At 43.5% G+C, this 24,689-nt stretch overlaps 1 protein-coding gene across 1 annotated transcript in view; it reads left to right on the top strand.

The window, feature by feature from the left end:
- TMTC1 (transmembrane O-mannosyltransferase targeting cadherins 1) overlaps positions 1-24,689 on the top strand; it is a 1,524,654-nt gene that overhangs the window by 1,491,772 nt on the left and 8,193 nt on the right. The window contains exon 19 of the mRNA XM_086952798.1: positions 6,149-6,226. Within this exon, the coding sequence (XP_086808924.1) occupies positions 6,149-6,226 (78 nt within the window). The remainder of the gene's footprint in view (positions 1-6,148; positions 6,227-24,689) is intronic.

Raw genomic sequence — 24,689 nt, forward strand, 5'->3', positions numbered from 1 at the left:
TTTATGTGTGGTAAAGATCACAATCCAACCGCTATTCCCTGAGCCATAAAAACGAACCAACCCCCCTCTGAGCCTTAAAATTTGGGAAACATCCGGAACAACAAGGCCAGAGTCACAAGTTCCGGAAACCCGCAAGCATAACCACGCTTGCCCGAACAACGACTTTGCCTTAACCATGTGTAGTAATCCAGAGAGAAGGTTGAATTTAAGAAGTTTATTTGACAGCACAGCATAAGCTCCTTGTACAGCTAGATCAAGGTTAAACTGACATAAGATACAGAATGCTACATGAGGAAAGCTCTGTTCAGAACTTGGAATGTATCAGAAACATAACATGTCTCATGCCATTAAAGGAACAGTCTTACAAGGCTAAAACATAAATGAAACTATAACAGAATGTAACACATCCCCCTCATTAAAGGAAGCAACATAAAAGCAATTTATACAAAATCTTGTAAGGAGATTGGTCTTCTCCTGATACGTATATCATCTTTGATTCTTGAAGCCACTGAATCAGGGAAAGAATTATCTTTTGTTTTAACTCTGTCTAAATCATCATGAGGCTGAGATTGTACAACATTTTGCATTGGGCATTTGGCAACTTTACTCACATTCCAAACTTTGCCATCTTGAGTAATAACAGAATTACTAAAAACTTTTTTTACTTGCATAGGTCTGCCATACTTACTCATGCCTTTGCTGACCATGAAAGGTTTTAAAATCCTGACCCAATCACCAACCACAAGATAATGCTCTTTGGTTTTCCACCTTCATTATACCACAAGGCTGACTTGCTTTGCTTGCTACTAACCCTGCTGGCAATTCTTTCAAAGTCAACTTCATCTTTTGCCACATTTTTGCATTTCTCCTTAAACCACCAAGGACAAATAGCTGAGGCAGGATCTCTACCTTTAAGTAGTCTGAAAGGACTAACCTCCGTGGTGGTATGAGGAGTTATACGATAAGTCCACAACTTCTCTCTAAGCACACTTAACCAATTATTTTTCTCCTTAACAGCATCAGCAACAAAACCCTTTAATACCCGGTTAAAGCGCTCAACTTGTCCGTTCTCATGTGGTTCATAAAGGGATGTCCGAATGTGTTTGACATTACAACCCTTTAAAAATGATTGCATCTCGGAAGAAACTAATTGCACACCATTGTCAGAAACTAAAATAGAGGGAGATCCCTCTCTCGCAAAAACCTCTTTGAAAAAAGAAATAACTACCTCAGAAGTAACTTTAGACACACATTTTACCTCTGGCCACTTAGAATGATAATCTATCATGACTAATGCAAAACGAGAGGCTTCCGGTAAAATATTGAAAGGGCCTGAAATATCAAAAGCAATTTTATTCCAAGGTAATTCTGGCCATTGCACAGCTTTGAGCGGTGGAACCTGCACTTTAAGCATTTTGTCGTTGGAACAACACTCACTACACTCCCTAACTGTGCGGTCAACAAATCTGTCCATCCCTGGCGACCAAAAATCTAACCTTATTAAGCGCTTCATGGCTGAAATCCCAGGATGGGTCTTGTGAGCTAACTTAAGAATAAGTTCTTGTATTCCAACCGGTGGAATGCATTTACCAGATTTCAAAAACAAATCTCCTTCACACCATAACTCATCTGCCACATTATAAAATGGAATTAAATCATCTCTCACACTGGTTTTATTAGGCCAACCTTCAAGAAGATATTTCCTCAACAAAACCAACTTTTCATCCTCCTCTTGACATTTCAACCATCCTTGCTCAGTAATGTCCTGGTACATAGGAGAAACCAAATCTGACACAAATAATTTTGCCAACAGTGCTCTCGCAAGGTAAACGTGACAAGAAGTCAGCAGTAACATTTTTCTTCCCAGGAATATATTCCACAGTGAAGTTGTATTCCTGTAATTTTGATGCGAGACGTGCAATCCTTGCCGTGGAGTTCCAACTTCCACCCCCCGATAAAATATGCACCAGCGGCTTATGATCGGTTCTCAGAACAAACTTACTTCCCCATATGTAAATTCTAAAGTGCTCAATAGCCCAGACGCAAGAAAGCAATTCTCGTTCAATGACTGCATACCTGCGCTCTGTCTCACTCAACGTCCTGGAAGAAAAAGCAACATTCCATTCCATGACACCATCAGTCTGAGACAACACACACCCAAGACCATACAGACTTGCATCAGTGGTGATAATACATTTTTTACCCATTCTAAAAGGTTTCAGAGTTGGCGAATTTACAATATCATTCTTAATGTCAGTGAAATCTTTTTCCTGCTCCTCTTTCCAAACAAACTCATTACTTTGTCTTAGTAGCCTCCTTAATGGTTCCATTTTAGTGGCGAAGTTCACAACAAATTTACTGTAATACTCGCACATGCCCGAGAATGACAGTAGTTGTTCCTTATTGCTTGGAGAAGGAGCTTTGAGAATAGCATCCACATTGGATTTTTTTGGAATTAAACCTTCCCCCGACAAAGTATGGCCCAAATATTCCACAGACTTGCAAAACAATTTACATTTGTGTGCCTTGAGGGTAAAACCAGACCTTTCCAGCCTAGAACACACTTCATTTAAATGTGTGACATGCTAAATTTCATCTTTAGAGAAAATCAAAATGTCGTCTTGAAAACATTTGACAAAAGAATCAAGGTCTCTAAAAATTTGGAACATAACCCGTTGGAAAACAGAGGCAGCAGATGCCAATCCAAAAGGCTTTCTCCTATATTGAAAAAGACCCATGGGAGTGATGAACGCTGTATAATTTTTAGATTCCTCAGTGAGCTCAATTTGATGGTACGCAGATCTAAGATCTAATGTGGAAAAAATCTGCGCACCATCAAAAAGGGGAACGAGCTCATTAATATTTGGAGAGGGTGGCAATCTATAATGATGTTTGAATTAAGTGCCCTCAAATCAATGCAGACTCAATTTTTGATCAGGTTTCCGTACCAAAACTATGGGCGAAACCCATTCTGATGACTCAATGGGTTCAATAATGTTATCCTTAAGTAAATCGTTCAACATTTCCTTTAACTCTTCTCTAACATTGAGAGGGACTCCTCTTAGTCTTTGCTTAACTGGGAGTGCACCTTCCTTCAGCACAATTTTATGTGCAAAATTCTTTAACTTCCCTAACTGGTCACAGAAAACTTTGTCAAATGTGTTGCTCCAGAAAGAAATATCATTTTTTTTTAACCTCAGTAGAACAAATGGCATTTAACATATCTTGCTCACTACAGAGAGAAATAGGATCTTTAGCACGTGGATTTAACGTGATGCCAAGTTCCCATTGGTCATGCCAACCCAGAACATTGACGCCTTTAACAGCAATATACAACTTAATATAGGCTGATCTTCCCTTGAAGCTTAAGGGAACTTTGAAATAACTTTCAACATTAATTTTGTTCCCATTGAAACTTTCAGCTAAAATATCAGATTGTTGAAAACTAGTAATATGACATACATCTTGTAGTTTTTCATTAAAATATTCTCTAGTAATTATAGTCCAAGGGGACCCAGAATCCACCATAAGTTCAATGGCAATATTAAAAGCATGAAAAATACATTTTGGTGATTTCTTGCTGGTTAACATAATACAACCACTTTCAACAATAGAGACCACAAAACCTCTGTCAAGATTTTGTTCAACACACTCGCTACTACTGCTACCTATGGATGAAACTTTGGCAGAAGTAATATTGTTTGAGGATGGACGTGTTTGTCCTGTTCTTAATTGACTATTAAAACGTCTCTCTCTACAAACATTACTAAAATGTCCTACTCTACCACAATTATTACAAGTTTTATCAATAGCAGGGCAACCTTGAAATGACGCAATATGTTATTTGTTGCCACACCTGTAACAAGACATAGAATTATTACCTAACTCTGTTCTCCTATTGTTGATGCTATATTGATTCTTGGTCCTTACTTGGGCAGGAATACAACTTTTGTTGTCAGTTTTAGGTTTTAAAACACATACTTCTTCCTCAGAAGAAGTTTTACCAGAATTAGAACTTTGTTTGACAACAACATCCATCCACTTTTCTGACAACTCAGTGGATTTAGCGATGGCAATAGTTACGTCCAAATTTGGATCACCTATACACCATAACTTATCTTGAATATTTTTGTTTCTAACATCAACAATAATCTGATCACGAATCATTTCATCAGACATAGATCCGAAATTACAATGCAATGTTAGAGCCCTTAGAGAAGTAAGAAAATCATCAAATGACTCTTCCTGCTTCTGTGCCCTAGTGTAAAACTTGAACCGATTCAAAGCAATGTTAGCTGTAGGTTTAAATCTTTTTTCCAATCTATTGAGAGCTTCAGTATATACGTTCATGGTATCCCCACTACCCGTAGGAACTGACAACTGTGGTAAAGTTCTGAACATTTCCTGGCCCTCGGAACCTAAACAATGTAAAAGGATACTTTTTTTTCTTTCGGCACCCATTCGCTCCCCATCAATAGCTCTCATATAATTGAAAAATTCCTCCTTCCACCTAGACCAGGGCATAGGAGGATCACGCTTAATTTGAAGGAACTTAGCAGGGGGATCAAACTGCATTGTGAAATAAATGGAAAATAATAAATAAATAAATAAATAAAATTGAAAGATAAAAAGAGATAGTATAATAGGTAAAGTATAAAGAAAATAAGAAATAACAGTGTAAAACACTTAAACTAACACAATAATAATAACAGTGTAATTTAAGTTCAAACCAGCACTTTGATGAAACACCCTGAGTTTGAAGAAAAATGTACTTATGTTTCTTTCCAGAAAAGTTACGGAATTGCCTGGAAGGGATAAGTACATATAGAAGAAAGCTTCGTGTGATGTAGATTAAAAGTCGATGGTTCTGAAATACCAATAAACACGGTGGAGGAATGGTCTGTTAACAGCAATAGGATGAAAGCGCTGACATCAGCGTCATGCAGACCAATGGAAATCCTTGTAGAAAGACAGCGCTCCAATGAGAAGCCTCGTAGAAAGACAGTGCTCGCTCGCTCGGTCACGCAAGGAAATAAAATAAAGAAATGAAGACTGAAACAATACGATCCACTTGAAAGTGAGCCTCGAAACTTCAGAGAGAAAGACACAGAGGCTTTGGGAAATCGAGCAGAGCAGAGTCAAATCGGAACAGGGATCACGTCAGCTCTGGAACGCTCAAAGCGCGAAGCGTGAGGAGAGACAGCTTTGCAGGCAGGTAACCAGGCAACAGTACTTGAAAGATGCAAAGTGTAAAACAAACACTTGAAAGGATGTAAAAAGTTTAAAATAACGCAGGATGGCTTCCAGAAGCAGTATTCTTCAAGAGGGAACAGTGTAGAAAGTTTCTTCCAGATAAGATTGCAAAGAAAATAGAAATCCAAAGGAAGAAAAATCCAGAAATGTAGAAAATTGCAGAATTGGGTCCAAAACTCCGCTCCTGTGCTGTAAATGGCTGGAGTAAGGTTGTCCTCGTCGCCAAATTTTGTAGTAATCCAGAGAGAAGGTTGAATTTAAGAAGTTTATTTGACAGCACAGCATAAGCTCCTTGTACAGCTAGCTCAAGGTTAAACTGACATAAGATACAGAATGCTACATGAGGAAAGCTCTGTTCAGAACTTGGAATGTAATCAGAAACATAACATGTCTCATGCCATTAAAGGAACAGTCTTACAAGGCTAAAACATAAATGAAACTATAACAGAATGTAACATCATGCACATGCGTGTTTAAGGCAAATGCACTGTTCAGTATGGGCGGGGAGAGAGGATGGGCGGGGAGAGAGGAGTGTCGGGAAGTAGACACAGAAAGGTAAGTGGGGCTGGGGTCTGGTCTGGGGGGGTTGTGGTAGTTTTATGCGATGGTGGGTGTTCTGGGTAGTGTTATGGTGTGGGGGTCATTTAAAAACCGCGCATCATGTGGTTCATGGACAAAATGGAGAAGTGTAATGTGTGTTGTGGGTTTTCGAATTATTTTAATTGAATCTGCATTTGTTAGCATGTTTTATCAGGAGTATTCCATTTTAATGTCTTTACCATGTTTGAAGAGCTTGCAATGAATTAAATGATTGTGGGTGTTAGATATTTGTAGAACTCCCTTTGCTTTCACTAATGTGTAAAGTATACCCTGACATTTCTTTTTGCTTGCGCAGAGTTACAAAATAGCAGTGGAAATGAACCCTGATCAAGCCCAGGCCTGGATGAACATGGGTGGAATCCAGCATATCAAGGTAGGATGTCCTACTTGTTAAAAAGGCAATGAAAATAGGCAGTTCTATATTGGGAACTGAAACCTCTATGTGGCTGCTTACTGTACGATAAAAGAGTATCACAACATTAACAGTATTTAAAATATTGGCAAATCTGTTGATTGGGATGTTTAATCGATATCTGTGAAGTACTGGATGCCGTGAAGGTTTGTTCAGTTTCCGTTTAAACTTCCTCAGGAAAGGGCAAGTCATCCAAGTAACCACGGTGTCACTCTGCACTATATAACAAACATGAAAGGTTCCAGATGTCTCTTTTAGATCGTCCTTGGTAGGAGTTAGGAGTACAAACCTCATTGAAAATATGGTAATGCTTGATTGAAGATGGAGACTATACCAGGTAACAAACTCCCCTTGATATCAGGAAGATCCCAACCCAAGAATTAAGGAAAAGATTCCAAGTGCAATAGAGCTGCAAGAAGCAAAGATCAGGTGTAAAAACAGAGGAAAAGTGTGCCGCAAATGCAACATAATATAGGGATAGAACGCCTTGTGGCTCACTTTTTTCTTGTTATTGCCTGCCGTACTTAAGATTTGAACATGGAACTAACATTGTGGGAAAGAATTATACTTTATCTCGGATTGACCATGCCTTTTCCCTCAGAATCATGGCTTTGGCTAAACTCGTGAAGAAGAACAGGTTTAACACCTTAAGTGCTGTGCCTATTCCAACGGCCGACGGCACCACTACCTCGGAAGTGCTGCCGTCGGCCGTTGGACGTTCCAACTGCACCTGCGCAATGGAACGTCCAGCACTGGAGCTGGACGTTCCATAGCTGCTAAGGTGTTATTATCCGTTGTCCACCACCGGATCCACAGCTCCACCACCATCTGCCAATGTCCACAGTTTACCGTGCTCACAGAGTCATCATCACTGCCCAGTCCATGAGGTCACCCAAATATAAGCGGGGCACTGCGTGTGACAACACACCATCTAGGTGTGCGGTGTATACACAGTCTTCCTCTGATCTTCTCCAGCTCCTGGTGATGCTGGGCAGGCTTGTGATAATGACACATAATAAAATAATGAATGTTCTAATTTCAATAATGTTTCTCTTAGAATACTGAACTACATTGCAAATGTTTCTCATTCATCGAAAATAAATAGCTTTCTCATACTCTTCACTAATCGAATTAAGGCTATGTTGAGTAACATCAGCCATTACACAAATTAGTCTGAAGATGAGATAGCAGTATAAAGCTACTATTAATCCAGTGCTTAGGTTTTGCACTGTTAATTCCAAAGGCCGGAGTCATGACGTTGTAGTTCCATTCCTAAAATGTGGCATTTAAAGAACGCTTTTCCCTAAAGAACTCAGGGAAGGACCCAAGAGGAGCTCTGAAAGTGGCACCCTCATTCATAGAAAATTGTAGTGCTACTGGCACTTATAACTCCCTTTTCTCCAACAACTCTTCCCATAATCCTTAGCTCTTATGAGGTAATGTGAGGACTGAAAATGAGACTTAAATATGTGCAACTAAAAGAAACAATGTTGAAAAAGCCATAAATTACTTTTTAATTATCAGCCTGAGTGAACAAATCCTTCATTGCAGCTTCTTTTCCCACCTCCGCTGATTTTTGTTTATTAGATGTCAAATTCAGTTAATTACATTTGCCTAGTGAGGAACATATTTTAACTGCCATCCCTGTTTTCCCCCTTCCATCTCTTTTTCATTCCTTTTCAATATTTGTATTTTTGTTTTGCCGTTTAACTTAAAATAGCCGAATGCGTATTCCCCCCATGAATGTCTCTTTGATTCTTCCCTTCACCTAAGGTACCCAAATTGAAGATTATAAATCTGGTTGGCCGCTCTGCTTTCCATTTTATATTCTATCTTGTAATACACATTGCTGGTATGCTCAGTCTGACACCTCGCAAAACTATTGATTTTATGTTTTAGATCTTTTTTATTATTATCAATTGAAAGGATCGGAGATACAATAGCAGCCCACCTGCATCCATTGGCCGGTGGTGTTTCAGTTAACTGTAAGACATACATGTATCATAGGAGGGAAGGACTCAAAAGCGATAAAGACAGAGGGGGAAGACAGCAAGGATACTGGGTCTAGAAAGGGGAACAATAGCATTTAGGGCCTGTACTGGCAGAGATGAGTGAAATAGCTGTCACAAAGGCAACTCATTATGAGGAGGGGTCACCTGATGAGGTTATTCGAAGTATCCACAAATAAAGCAGACAGTACAATTCGAGGTATTGAGTGCATGGTTGCCACATTTTGTCAACTAGGGGAAGGTTGTATGGCGACTGCCATTTACTTTTCCATTCCCAGTATATTTACCAGAATTTGTGCAACCAATGTAAGTGTGTAGGTATGACCTCCATGCCCCATTTAGAGATGAAAAATAGTTTGCTGGCCCCCAGTGTCTGCCTCTACAGAATTTCAATGAGGGTGTGAGCGGATTAGGAAGACCCAAAAGTTTGTAGCTAGGAAATCTAGGGATACAAGTATTGAATATAGTGTTCACCACCTCCAGTACCCCTCCACAGGAAAATTCTAGTTTGGGGCACTGCCATTGCAAGTGTCTGAGGGTGCCGCTTTGGCCACGCTGACGCTAAAAATTTCCATCCTTGCTCAGATCCCATACGGCAATCCTGGCTGGGGTGAAATGCCAGTAGTGGGCAATCTTCAAGAACATCTCCTTACTAGTGGTGTTTGGGATGGAAGTTCGAGCACGGTGTAAAATATCATTCCACTCCTTGTCCGTAAAAGTAGGCTCACACTACCCCCACCATCTGGTTTGTGCAGTGGATTTTGAAGGAGTCTGAGGATTGGGAATAAAGGTGTAAATGTTAGACCGGATTTTCTGATCGGACAAGGGAGTGAGAAGCCACTTCTCAAATGACACGAGCACCCGGCTAGCATGTGGATGAAGCCAGGGCTGCAACACCAAATAATAAACTCCAATATTGCCAGCGTGCGTGTTGGGGAGACAATAAGCTGATTGAAGGTTGGGAAATCCATAAAACCACCAGCATCAAAAAGATCGCTAGCAGTTAGCCTCCTGACAGACTGTCAACGCTGACCCCTTCGCAGCTGGCAGGAAATCTAGATTGCCTCTCAACAGTGTTTGTGGGGATAAGGGAGCAGATCTACTTTATCCAAAACCCCCACAGTGGCTCGTTCCACCCGGGAGACATAGACTCTTGCTGGCCTATGTGGCTTTGGGAGCCAGTGCTTAATTTGAGCCAGCAGTTTCCGGTGCTCAGCACCAGCACTTAATTGTCAGCACCTGCACTTAATTGTTTGCACGGGCGCTTATGACAGCTGCCACATGGTGGTGCTGTTTGTATAAATTAGAGATGAGCAGAACAGCAATTGGTTATTAATTCAGTATACATTACAAACAATTATTATGTGCCTCTCAAGCCATTTATATAGCTGTGGGGGTCTGGCATAGGCAGAACTGTCACACCTGTAGTGTGCTGGTTAGTGGTTGTGTAGGTACTGTCATTGGCAACAACAACAGCGGAAATGTGTGGTGCAAACTGCAGAGAACCCCCGGCTAGAGACCTAGCACTTATTTATTTACAAATTAAGCGCTGCAGGGCACCTTCAAAACGTGAATGCCCGCAACAGCCTGGTCGATAAAACACCAATGTATTTCAATGTAGGGTCAGAACCATTCCACCATATATCATAGCTGTGCGGCCAGATAATAGCACCGTCGATTCACGACTCCTAGCGCTCCAGCCGCTAATCAAAGATATGCGCGGGCCCTGGCCATCTTGCACACTTTCCCTCTCAGATAAAATCCCAGATAAGGGATTGCAGCTTGTCTAACATTCATGGAGGGGGTTGTAGGGGAAGGGTTTGCATTACATAAATATTCTTGGGCAAGAGCGTCATCTTGACCGCTGCCAATTGTCCTAACCAGGAAAGGCCGTGGCCCGTCTATCTTTTAAGAGCAGATCTTGTGGTCACTGAAAGGCCTCCATAATTGTGGGCAGCCGTGGTTGCGGGTGTGGAGTGAATGGGCAGCCGTGGTTGGGGGTGTGGAGTGAATCTGGAGGACTAAATATGATAGTCCCTGTTCCGCCTAGCTAAAAGGAAACTGGAAGATAAGGTGGGCCTTCAACAGGTCATGGATAGTTAAATTAAGAATGGAAGATTTTTTGCAAGTTGGTCTTAAACCCGGATGCTCCACCTAATGTGGCCAGTTCTGCCATCATGGTCTCCAATGAAGTGCATAGGCTGGTTAGAGTCAGACGGACATCATCAGCATATAACATGATTTTAAGTTCCCTGCCACCCATTTGGATTTCCACAATTTGGGGGGTGCCACAGAGTCCCTCTGCAAAGGGCTCCATATACAGAGCAAAGAGCAGGGGCGATAGGGGACAGCACTTTCTAGTCCCACGGATAATGCTGAAAGGCAAGGACAGCACTTCACTTACTCGCACCCTAGCTCTAGGGGAGGTGTAGCAGCATTGAACCCATTGACAGAATCACAGGCCGAAGCCCATACCATTGACGAGTAAATGTAAGTAGGGCCAGTGAACCCGGTCAAAAGCCTTTTCGGCGCCAATCAACAAAAGGAGGGCCGGCACCTGTGAATGCTGCTCCTCATTCAATAAGTGGCACAACTGTTTCATGTTGTCACTACACCCCCGCTCCGAGACAACCCCTGGTTGGTCAGTATCAACTAACCCTTGAACTTAGGGAGCCAGTGTCTGGGATCCTTGCCAGCTTTGGAAATCACAGTGATAGTAGCTAGGCGCACTGATGGTAGTAGTGTCCCACTCATACTAAACGTATTGAAGAGTCACACCAATACAGGAGCTAGCTGTGTACTTAAGGACTTATAAAATTCAGCACCATAGCCATCTGGGCCAGGGGCCTTACTCAGTCGTAAACGTTAAATGGCTACCAGGACCTCCTGCGGAGTAATGTTTGCGTCAAGGGTGGTGAATGTGGCTGGCTGGATCGTGGAAAGGAGGACTAGGTAGGCTACTGCATCAGATTCTAATCAGGTATCTGCTGCATTTAAGATGGCATAGAAGGCCTTAAAGTCCTGGGCAATATCCTCATCCCAAAAACATGAGGAATCATCAGCTCCCCACAGTTCATTGATTCTCCGGTCAACTGCCTGTGCTCCAAGATGATTTGCAAGCATATGTCCTGCCGTATTGCCCCCAGCCTAATATTTCTACCTTATCCTAAGCAGTGCATATTCTACCCTTCCCATAACCAGTGCATGCAGTTGCTTCCGTGCAGCAATTACCTGACTGTGAATTGCCACTGAACCGGATCAGGTGTGACAAACTCCAGTTCCATAACCTGGGTTTCTAGCTGGAGCTGCTTGGTAAATCTATCCCTATTGTAGCCTGTGGCTATCACAATAAAATTGCCCTGAATTACCTCTTTTATGGTCTCCCAAAGAATAGGGTCAGATGAGCCTGGCACAGAAATTAGGTTATGGCTGCCAAGGTTTATGTTAGGATGTGATCATAGGTAAAGAGTTTTGTATTAAGCCGTCAGATCTTGTGGGCCGATGACTCTCTACATGGCTAATATCGCAAATAATATAGGGGAGTGTTCAGAGAGTGCCGCAGCACAAATATACACTGATACTGATTCCTGCATTATACGTGGTGGCGTGAGAAAGTAATCATTGTGTGCGCAAGAGAAAGTGTATTTAGTGGACTTGGGATGCATGTACCTCCATGTGTTTGTTGGACCAGCCCCCCCCCAACCATTGTCTATTGGCCGGAGTAAGACCACCAACCTGACCCGCCTGTGGCATGAGCCTGTCCCTCTGTGCATCCATAACGATGTTGAAGTCCCTGCATATCACAATATCTTTGTCTGGTGACGCGAGCAGCTGACCCAGGGAATCCCTAATAAGGGCTTCCTGATGATCATTGGGCGCATATATACTGGCCAGGGTGTACCCAACCCTTTTCACGTCAATACGCAGTGCCAACAGCCTGCCCGGTTTCTTCATGTAAACCCGTCCTACCCATCCATGGAAATGTTTGGCAAGAAGGATCGCAATCCCAGCTTTCTTGACCACCCAGGAGAGAAATATTGGTGGTCAAACCAGCAAGAGCGCATTCTTCTTCAATCCCCCTGTAGCAGGTGGGTTTTCTGTAACCAACATATATAGCATCCTGTGACTCTAAGGAATGAGAGGAGAGCTAAATGCTTTACCAGTGCATTAAGACCTTGTACATTGAGGCTAAGTACAGATATCACCATGTGTATGTGAGTGACAGTGCAATGCACGACCTGTCCGAGATAGGAGTATGCCAGATTAAGTGTTCCATATCATAAAAGGTATTATGAGTAGAATAGAGAAAATACTAAAGAAATGAGAGAGGGGACATGAAAGAGGATGGGAGAATATTTAACCAAATCCCCCTCTTGAGGACAACAATAACAAGTATACGAGGGTCCATGTCTTGGGCGAGAACACTGTACGAACCATAACTCCATAGGGTGGGGGGGCTTCGCTGTCAAAACTTGCAGACTGGAGGCAGAGGGAGGGGCTTCCCTGCTGGCCTGCTTGAAAACTGCATCTAATAACTAAGTGGAGGAGCCCTTCCAGTGGGAGTTAGACAGGTGCAAAGTCAAAAGTAAATCAGTGATTACCAACCGCTTCCGTGACATCATCCACATGTTGTAGCTGCCTGGGTAGCCGGGTACGTTCCTTATGACAATCAGCTTCAAAGGGCTTATTCGCTAGTTTCTTCCTGCATCTGGTGGAATGCCGGGAAACGGAATTAGCAGCAAATGGGTTCCAGGACAGCGAGGTGGCTTGCAAGTTCAGTTGAAAAATAGGCATTTAAGGAAGGGCCCAGGCATCCTCAAGAGTATGAATCACACAAAGCTCATTGTGCCACACAAATTGAAGGCGGAAAGGGTGGCCCCATTTATAACTGAAGCTCTTTCCCAGAGAATGTCCATCATGGCCGAAGGTCCCTCCGCCACTGTAGAGTAAGGTATACCCTAATGCATATGTTTGAACCCTAGGACCTGTTCTCAAGTCTTGAAGCTGATAACGTAGTTTCAGATACAGATACCGTAATTTTAATAGTTCTCGATGATGGTTATCCAGTTCCTCTATGTGAATGTCCTGTTCCCTGCTCCAGCATGGTCACCACCAGGCCCAGATCCTACATGTCGCCCAGAATGTCTTTAATCTCTGTGGCTATGGCCTGCTTGAAGCCCCCAAAGTGATCCCAAAGGGTCCCAAATAGCAGCTCCAGGAACCCTTTACTTATGGGTGCATCTCTAGGGGTCGTCTCATCCACCCGAACACTTTTAGCGGGTGACGGCGATACAGCGACTTCAGGTGTCTGGTCTACTCACCTCACCGGGTTCTTGGCTAAAAGATGCTTCAGCAAGGGGTCCTTCCTCGTGGATCGATGTGAAGACATGGTACAACAAGTAATAGCCCCTAGGGACACAAAGGGCCGCCACAACGTGCCCCTACGGCTCCAGAGGATCAAGGACATGTACCTGGCTCAAGTGTGTTCAGAGTTCCCGCAAACAACCAACCGGGAGACAACCGTGGGCCCAGTGTTGTGGCCAATACAGTTGGACAGGGAAACGTAAGGTTGGGGGGTCCTCCGTGCCACCAACCGGCTGGGTCAGTCCTCTGCTTACCAGGACCATGCAGTCTCAAATGAGGTACCTCTCTGTTAGAACCGGCTGTCTCTAGTTGGCAGAGGTATGCACTTCTGACAAATAGGGACACACCTTTTCTAGTCAGGGCAAGGGGATCACACCCTTTGATAACCCCTGCTCACCCCCTTGGTAGCTTGGCAGAGCAGACAGGCTTATCTCAGAGGCTGTGTGTTAAGCATTTATGACCACATACAGTAATAAAGTGAATACACTACAAATGGACACGACACAGTAGTATTATAAAAATAAGGATTTTTATATAAGGCTTAGCACAAGACCAAATAACGACAAAAATATACCACAATCTCAATTGGAAGGAAAAATAATAGTTCAAGTGTAGTTTCTTCTTAGCACACAAAGTCTTTAGTATCAAAAGTAACTCTTGTTCTTCAAAACACAGTTCTTGGCAACAATGTAACCCACACTGGAGTCACACGACGTTGAGGCAAAGTTAATCCAAAGGTTTGGCGTCGACCGCGAGGAGCGCTACGTCGAGCCCGGAGTCGCACAGACCCCCACAACACAGTAACTTGGAAAAGCGAAGCACACGATGATCAGCGGCGTCGAGATGTCCGGCGTCGCGTCTCCGGCGTCGATCCGGCCTCGGAGTCTGGGCGACCTGCAGCGGCATCGACAGATGTCAGGCAGGAGCAGCGCTCACGAGGCGAAGCAGGATACGGCGTCGTCGTCGATGACGATAATGAAGTTGCAAAAGTGAGCAGCGCTCACGGCGTCGAGAGGGCACGAAGTCGATGCGATCAGCAGCGGTGCAGACACGGGGTCACTTGGAGCTGGAGCCGAACTCGCTACTCACTGGCGTTGCTGCTGGCGTCAATCGGGCCCGGCGGCCGGCGTCGAGCAAGCGGGACACTGGAGCCGTTACTCACGATGTCGAGCTGGATTCGGCGGCGTCCGTCGGCGTCCGTCGGCGTCCGTCGGCGTCGAGATTGCTGGATTCTTTCAGAGGTGCTGGATTCACAGGTTCCAGCAAATAGCACTTTTTAGCAGATGAAGTCTTTTAGCCCTGTAACTTCAACAGGAGGCTGGCACTCTTCCAACCCTTGGAGATTTTCTTTAGCAAAGCTTGAGAGTACACACTCAGTTCCTCTCTCCTGGTTCCTTGTCAAAAATAAAGAAGCACTGCAGGATTCCCCCCAGCAAACAGCACACTGGCAGAAGGGGTAGGCAAGTCCTTGGATCAGCAGGCTTCTTGTCCTTGGTTCAGGTTTCCTTGTCAGAAGTGATCTAAAGTCTTGGTTCAGGGGTCCTTCTCTTATACCCCTTTTTGGCTTTGATCCCTTTGTCCATGCAGGGGAATTTCCCAACATCCTGGGTTTGTTGTGGGTGTAGCCAGGCAGAGGCACCTGGCCTATTCACTGTGCAGGGCTGGGTCCTCAGACGCCCAACAGGAGGTGGAGCCAGCATTGTCACTGGCAGGAGCAGGGGCTGGGGCCAGGATCGTCCATGGCAGGCACAGAGCCATCAGTCGCCTGGCAGGAGGTGGAGCCAGCATTGTATCAGGCAGGGCAGGCTATCAGGAACAACTCTCCCCCTACTCTCAATGCAAATGTCCCACTCATCCCACACTTGACTCACTCAGACCTCTGGAGCCACCCGGCTCCTGTCACACACACACCAAACCAGCAAAAACCAGAAATAGTTAGACAAGAAAATAGCCACTTTCTAAAAGTGCTATTTTCAAACCCAGAGTCCAAAAACCATCCACACAAACGGATGTGTGATTAAACCCCGAGTTCAGGGATACCAAACTCGACATTGCACCATGCTCCCCGAGCCAGCAAGGATTATAGCATTAATAATCCTGGCAGCCCATTCTAACTAACGGAGAGCAGGTTACCTTACAATAGTGAAAAACGAATATGGCTGTAATTCACTATTAGGACATGCCAACTTAGTCAGGCTTGTCCTACCTTATGCTTACAATGCACCCTGCCGGTGGGCCTACCATAGGGGTGACTAACATGAAGTTAAGGGAAGATTTAGGGACTGGCAAGTAGGTGTACTTGCGCAGTCAGCGTGACAGTACCAGACTGCACGTAGGTCTAGCAATGGCAGACCTGTAGACATACATTTACCAGGCCGCTCTTGTGGGTGGCACAACATGTGCTGCAAGCCCACGAGGAGCATTTGTATTTACAAGCCCTGGCACTCCTGGTGCACTAGACTAGGGACTGACAGTAAACCAAATAAGCCAAACATGGAATTCAATCAATACAGTAATTTCACATAGGGAGCACTTGCACTGTGGCACTGATCAGCAGTGGCACAGTGCCCAAAGTAGTATACCAGCAAAAACATCGTAAACAGTGGAGGCAAATAGAAAAAAAATGGAGGAGAGACTCAGGCCAATGATGTCAGGTCTAACACTCTCCCTTCCAATGCGATCTCCAGCAGAGGCAACAGGGTGCCAGTCATCAATAGCAGTCATCAATAGTACACTGCTGTCCCAGTTTGTGCCCCATTCAGCTCCAGACCAGAACACCCATGTCACTTAGGAGCGTAAAGTGATTGTCAGTAGGGGGAGAGAAAGCCAACAATAGCGATGGGCCAGTCCACTCTTAGTGGGCAGCAGAATGTCTATGGCAGCCGACCCGTGTCTCTTGCCTCTCCCCTTGTGAGGCGAGAAAGTCAAGCAAAGGTGGAGGCAGAGTCACAGCGGCCGGAACCGCACGATTCTGTCCGTGCCGCAGTGCAGCAGGGCCCACCTTGTCAAGGTCCATACCACGGACCTTCTATATGTATCCACCCTCCCCAGTCAAATGAGTGGTGGAGAGGAAGACAAAGAAGAGTCATGCCAGTCATTGAACTGCGCAGGCAGTCGGGCCGCAAAAAGGCAGAGAGGCTGGTGATCACCCAGGGTAGTTTCCGCCCCAACACCACACGTAGCACACCTTCGACTCGGGGAGGCCGCAGCCACCAATTGCCGCACTCCGCTCACCACCAACAAGCGAGGTGGGGGGGGCACCACCACTGAAGGGTAGAGGTACAGCACCCTGGTATATGGGGGGAGTGGGCCTACAGTAGGACTCCTCCCAGTCAGCTCCTGCACGCCGTGTCCGCTGTCTCTCACTCGGCCGGACAGCCTCCACCGGTATCAGGGACTCCTCCTTCCTTCCGCGGCAACCAGGACCGGACTGGCCATAGCAGGCACCGGGCAATCCCCTGGTGCGCCGCAAGGGTGGTGGCCGGTTTTGAGCCTCTGGGGGCCGATTTTGTTAGAGGGCTGTTTTTGCAGCATAGTGGCCCTAGCAAAGCACTCGGCGGCACCTCCAACCCCCACCCCCCCCCCCCCCCCCCCCCCCCGAGTGGGGAGGGGGGCCGGCCAAGCACTTTGCCAGGGCCGGTTTTGGTTCCTAGTCCGGCCCTAGCGGCAACCGCCGGCCCAGGCAGTGGGGACAGGTGTTGGACGACAGAGGGGAGTAGGATGTGGTACTGGGTGCCCCCTTCCACTGCAGGTTCTGCCCTTGAACAGAATGTGTCTGGCGGAGCTCAGAGAGATGTGACTCAGTCAGCAGCCATCTCGGACACGCCCCCGTAACTACTGATATTAAACATATTTAAACTTTCAAAGAATGGAATGAATTCTACATTTTGCTGGCCTGGAATTGCATAAATGTAATTCTCAAAAATGTTCACTGTTCACATCTGTGGGGATGGAAAGCAAAATTCTTCTTCCTATACTAAAAATGTAATCCTGCCTTTGTAAATCCAATCTATGTGCCACCTCTCAGAAGCAATAAGCTCAAAAAAACACAATGAGTAGGATAAGTTTCTGAAAGTGAGGCATGGGGAACATGGGCACCAAGAGCAGGCTGGAAGAAAAGGACAGTGGTTGACAAAAGGACGGACATGAGGGACTTTGTATGAGTTGAGGGAGTAGGGGATGAGAAGCGACTCGCAAGTGGAGTGAATACAGAAGTGACAGGTGTCCAAACGGAGGAAAGGAACATGGGACAGATGCGAATAAATATGTGAAGATGACGTACATGGGGATAGCAGCCCACATGGGATGCCATTTACAATAAAGAAACACTCTGGATGAATAAATATATGAATATATTTAAATGACTGCATCAGGAGATGAAGCGTAAAGAGTGGTCTAAGGCAGAGGAGAGTGAACTGGCCAGACACGCTAGGGCACACCTGGACAGCAGCATTTCTGATCTAGGCCAGTACAACTTGAGAAAAGTTACTTAGCATGGCATTGTTCAAATATATGAACATGATAAGTATAGCGAGTATCAGCTTTGGTGGACTGTAATGGCTACAGTACAACACAAGGAAGTTCAATCACAGAGAAGCATAAACCCTGACAAGTCATGCCAGATGTACACACAGAGAGTGGGTTGCTACTACCATATTCACCTTTTGCAGGGAGACCCACGCCGGGGAGGAGGAAGTGGGCAGAGCAAGTAGGCATGGATTGACAGGAGTGTGTGTCAGAACATTACAGAGGTATATGCTGTTGATACCTTTGCAGATTCTGACATGAGTGTTCCAAGTGTGCTTGCAACCAAGCAGTTTTTCAATATGGGGAAGGGGGTAAAGAGTGAAGCTAGTGGTAGAGGTGACTATCAAGGAGTAATAGGGAAATGCAGATACTCATTTCGACTTAAGAGGATGAGAGGTTGGCTGCAGCAGTACCCAGAGATTAGAGCAATGGAGCAACCTTAAAGGCAATTTGTCTCAAGGATTTCATATACCTTATTCGTGCCCACAGGTGTAGTGATAGGCAGAGAACCTCAAATCTTGCAAATGAGAGCTGATGACAGAAGTGATGAAGGGACACATGATGGGCCCTTTATATATTATACTGATGGCAGATGTGATAATATCCCATTTGGAGATAATACTTGAGACGGTTATGGGCGATTTTTGTGTGATTCACCATCATGGCTGGACATGGGCTCTGTGAATGATTTTGCTGATCGAAATGACTTTACAGTTAAATATTCACTTACACAGCAATAACGATGGTCCAGAAATATGGCCCATAAAATTAGCAGAAAACTGCCGCTAAAACAGCGATAATGAGCTTGATAATATGCTCTATGGAATTCCAATTGAAGCCCACGTTAGATGTGAAGGACATCTAACCTGAGCTTCAATATCAAGCCCATTATCGCTGTTTTAGCTGCAGTTTTCTGCCGCTAAAGCGGCGATAATTTTATCGCCTGTCTTGATAATATGCCCCTTGGTTCTTGTAGGAGCAGGGTTATGGAGCAATGTGGCAAGTGACATGCGCAGTTCTGACTTTCATAATCAACACTACAAGGGAGCTTAAAGAGCTTCAACACAGCCCCATCAGTCACTTATGGGGCGTTATGCTTCCCTGTGTAAGAGCGGTAATTTGTTCTGGTAATTTCTCAATGCAAAACCCTCATGCTACCTCTTATTTACCGCTGAAAAGGTGTTGGGCCCTTCACACCATGTAAACCTGAGCAGTCAGAAATGCAATTATTATTCAAGCCAATAAAGAGAGATGTTGAGTATTTTAAAGGGTTTTATTTTCTAGTCAAAAGTTAAGTTTTGCTCTGACCCTTTATTCGTTAGTAAAATATCAATCAGGTTACAGAATTTGGAAAACAGGAAAAATAGCATTAATACAGAACACATTACAGTCTGCATATAAGCATTACATGTAGGAAAGAAAATGTGGCGCAAAATTCATTAAAGAGTTTCTAAGAAAAATAGTCTTGCAAAGCTAATCAATAATGAAATAGTTGGCAAAAAATCTCCCATTAACCCCTTCGCTGTGGGGGTTATTCCCCCGCTGTGCTGGGGGGGAGGGGGCGTGCACAGGGCCCGCATGCTCATGACGAGCTGAGCTCATCATGAGCTACAGTGCTCCTGTGCTCATGACGAGCTCAGCTCGTCACAGGTGCATTGGCTCCGTGTAATGTTCAGCACAGCGGGGGAATTATCCCCGCGTGTGAGCGTTCCACGGGCCATGACAAGCTGACCTCGTCATGAGCACCGTGGCTCATGACGAGCTCAGCTCGTCATGAGCATGGAAGAGGTTAAGAGAAATAAATGCATAAGTCAAATAAATCTTTTCAGACCTAATTAATTAGTCAAAGCATAAACTTAAAGTTTAGCATCTAATTCTATCCTAATCCACTGCACTCTGCTCCTGTCTATGTCTAAAGAGCAAAACAGCCTGCCCATCACAGGACCTCAAAGGAATGTGGCCTGCAGTGCCAAAATATGACGTGCCAGGACTTTGGAAAAAAATCACCAGGGAACCCCCAACCGAACTCTCCTCGGACGCCCAAGGCTACACCCGTGACGATCTCGTACCTAACCCATAGAATGTCTGGTCTAATCTGTTCCTTCTCTCAAGAGCTCACATGCCCCCCTAAAGCCTAATGAGCCTAGTAGCCTAATAGCCAACCACGCCTCCAGAGAGGTCATTATTTATACTCTAATTCTTGGCAGACTACACAAAAATGTTGCCTCTTCAGGAAAACTTGTACATGATTGGTCAGCCACAATGGCATGAGGTCTAACCTTACTGACTCATTGAAAATTCTAGAGCATACCAGTTTTAACAAAAGAATCGCAAATGATTTAATACATTTCATATGTTTGCAACTTTTACTAGGAAAAATGTTTCCTTCTAATTCTCTTCCTTCCTGTCACAGCGCAGTCTAGTAGGGTACTTTATCTAACAGGTACATTGGCACAATCACAAGATTGTTTCATAGAACAAAGAGGCCTTGACTTCTTCGTGGTTTGAGGAAAGCTGCCATAGTCTAAGCATGCACTCTTCTCTGAAAATGCAAGTCATAGCCTTGCTGGATTCACAGGCAGCCATTTTTTCTTAGGTTCCAAAAATAAAACAAACACAAAGAGAATATTAATTTCATGTAAATCAGCCCATTATGTTTCCCAACTCCATACTAATACCCCTTAAAAATATTTACCTAGCCAATCTATTAGTTTCAAGAAGCTTTTTTATTATTTATGACAACATGCAAAATAAATGTGCAATTTGCAACATAGCATTTTTATGTTTTAGTGTAAAGTTTAAAAGCACACACAGTTAATACAGCGCACACAGTTAATACAGCGCACACAGCAACATGCTTTAGTGTTTTAGATAGCATTTCACGCAAAAAGCATTTAGCCCCATGTGTAGTGTTTGGTGCATTATTAATTCACACACATTATAAAAAGAGGTGTTTTAAACTGAAAATCTTTATCAAAATATGCAACAAGCCAAAGTCTTTTAACACCTTGGGTGCTTGAGATATTTTCCTCCTGTGCTGCATTCTCTGATTTCCCATTGTTCATGACGAGCTCAGCTCGTCATGAGCACAGCTCAACCGTGCCTCATGACGAGCTGAGCTCGTCATGAGCATCGATGGGGTTAAGAAAGGAATAATGAATTTAGATGACAAGGATGAGCTGGGAAGAGAGAAACACATTCTATTAATCTTCAAAGCCAAAAAAGGCCACTTTTCTCTACATTGCAAAAACACATGTTAATTCAGCACAAGCATTTCAGACTAACCTAGGTCTCACTTTCATATTTTTCATGTGCCATGTTTTTAACTTGCACCAAAATGTGTGTGGCAATTTAAATGCAGTCTGTCTGAAGCACAAAATAAAACTATGCCTGCCTGCAGATGAAATCTGCTCCATCACCTATCACAGCCAATCCTGGCAGTGTTCTTAAGCAGTTTGCTATTAAAAGCAGCATAACAGCAGTGCTTGGATTGGCTGGAATGCTATTCCCCAGCAGGCACAACGTTGCCTGGCAGCACGATTTTGGAGAATCAGCTCGCCAAGGCAAGGATATTTTTATTTATTTTAATTAAAGGTATATTTGCATTGCAAAGGTGATCAGTGTACATTCTTTATAAATAAAAAAAACATACCTATAAAAAGACTGTCCCCTAATCAACTCTGCAAGGCAAAGTTAAGCATGTATGTACTTTGGGAAATTATTTAACTTTTGTGTGCTACACGTTCCCTGCCACTTTTTAAAGTCTCCAGCCGCGGCTGCCTCCTACTGACACTTTTTGTCCACAGCAGGTCATCACTACACAGCCTTCACTCCAATTCCTTTTTCCAAGTACTTGTTCTCCACCTACTCCTGCTCCCAACTTGTTACCTTCCCTTTATCTTCAACCACATATGGTTATAAAAAAACAAGGCTGTTCACTGGTGAAATTGTCTGATTTGTGGGAGTTAAACCATTTTCGGTACATTATTAGGTTGAAGAGCATTTCTTGGATTGGTTCTGGTGCCAAAATTGTACCTGGAGACTGTATTGTGTAAACTGCAGACATGCAGGTTTGGTGGTCTACGGTTTACATAATCCACAGTGTACGGCATTGGACTCAACTAAGAAAAATCCCAATAGGGTTACTTACACAAACCAAATTACACTGGCATCCCAATTTCCAACAGATTTGAGGCTTGGGTGTCTTTGAACTGTAAAGATTAATTTTTTTAAATGTTCTCCATCTGTGGCAATTCTGATTCGAACATTTTCAATAAGTCTAGAGCTGCTGCTAAGGGTGCAAACACCTTTGACAGCCAAAGTTACTTTCCTGGAATATAGCAGAATGGTTCCCTTTTGTTAAGTCTTTAAATATTATTGGTCTACAAGAAACTTCGGGCCAGATGTACGACCCTTCCAATTTGCAAGTCGCAAATTGCGTCATTTTGTGACTCACAATAAGCGAGTCGGAAAATGGAATGTACAACAGTGTCTCAGACACTGCGATTCCTAATGGGGTCGCAAATTGCCTGCTCAATAATATTCATGAGGCAGGTCACAATTTGAACTCATTGGGAAAGGCTAGCACTCCCAGGAATGGTGGCCTACTGTGGTCAGCAGACCACCATGTCTGTAACTGCTTTTTAAATGAAGCAGTTTAAAAAAACAATGCAGTCCTTTTTTCATAAAGGAAAACTGGATGCTTTTAAAAAAGAAAAATGAAACATTTCTGTTTATTTTTTTAAGAGTAGGCAGTATTTTTGCTGCCAGTCACAAAGGGGAAGTGGCTTCTGGGGACCCCTTCCTATTTGCGAGTGGTTGCCACCTTTTTTAAATGGGTGGTAAGCTGCAAGTGTTTTGCGACCGCAATTGCGGTCACAAATCAATCATACATTGAAGTATGACTCGATATTAGGAAGGGACGCACTTGGCACGCCCCTTCCTAATAGCGAGCTACAAACCCTATTTTGTTTGTAAGTCGGTAATAGGCTACCAACTTGCAAAAATAGGGTTTGTACATAGGGCAGACCTATTTTGCTGTAACAAAGGACCTGAATGCCCGTTTGCGCCCGCAATAAACCGTCGCACATCTGGCCCGTGGTTGCAGAATAATTACCTTGTTGGATATTCCTTTTATTTCTGCAACACCTTCTTCTTCAGACTGGGTGTAAGGAAGGGTACTGACATTAATAGCTTTTTCTCAATTGTAATGTCATCATGATTGAGACCAAGTATCCTGCTTCTTTAGCTATATTATTACATTTTAGAAAAAACTGTAAGATAATATTTTATAATTTTTATTATGATAATTTTAACCAACACTATTCTGGATTTAATCATTCATTAGAAGTGTTCCTATTAAAACTCAAACACTGGATTAACATGTGTTGTTGGATTTTAATCTGTATCTTTGTCAGTGTAATTGCCATTGTTCTGTCCTTTCATCTCCATCTTCCTACACCCCTCATTTTTTCATACTCCACAAGGGGAGACAATTAACAACCTCCTCCAAGAAGTTAATTTACTATTGAATTTAGGCTTTGGTTATTTCACATAACTCTAATTTTCCACCTATTGTGCCAGGGGGCATTATTAGAATCATTGATTAGATTGTATCACTAATTAGATTTTATCATTACCTGTTTATACTTATTGTTCATGACTATAGTATTCACAATACATTAACACTCTTAACTGGGGCTGTAAAAATTGCAGCTATATTGTATCCTTGGACAGAACATATCCAAAACGATGCTGCAGGCTCCATTGATACAATATTAAATTCAATGAATTTTTGTAAGCATTTGACGATCAACTTAGTCACCTCACCTAATGTAGTCCTTAATTCATTTAGCTCTATCTGCTTTAACATCATACAGCTTTTAACTGTTTCTTTCAAGGATTTCTCAAAGAACCCTGCACAATTTTCTGTAAAAAGAATTTTGCATTCTCAACCCAAAGTATTTGCATCTAGATTGGCTTACACAAATGCCATTAAAGAAAGGAACGTGGCCATAAGGAGGAGGCATGGAATCATTTGGAATTGGTCTGCAATTCAAAAGTCAGCAGGGTGTTTTGGGGGGCAGTGTAATCTCCCTGTCCCTCGGGCCATGTATTCAGGCAAATGACTGGCTCTCCCACTTCTCAAATATTTACGCCATTAACTGATTATTCTCTTTTTCTGACCCAGTTCATTTGTACGAATATTGAATACGTTTTATTGTTCCGTTAATTAAAACCACAACAATTTATACGTAGCAACTTTAAAACAAATATCCATAAACACTGTTTCATGTTTTGTTCTCTAAAAGGGAAAACTATTTTTTATCATAAAATTTGCACTTCTTCCTGTGTAATTTAAACAAAGCGTTGGATAAAATTGGCAATTTTTTAAAAACATAGTCTCAAGTGTTACCCCGAACAACCCTTTTATCAGGCCACTAGCCTTATTTTGAATGTTCTTCTTGCTGGGTTATGAGGTTAGTCAGCCTTCACTCCAATTCCTTTTTCCAAGTACTTGTTCT

The sequence above is a fragment of the Lissotriton vulgaris genome, chromosome 1_2 (assembly GCF_964263255.1).
Source record: "Lissotriton vulgaris chromosome 1_2, aLisVul1.2, whole genome shotgun sequence".
Classification (NCBI taxonomy): Eukaryota; Metazoa; Chordata; class Amphibia; order Caudata; family Salamandridae; genus Lissotriton; species Lissotriton vulgaris.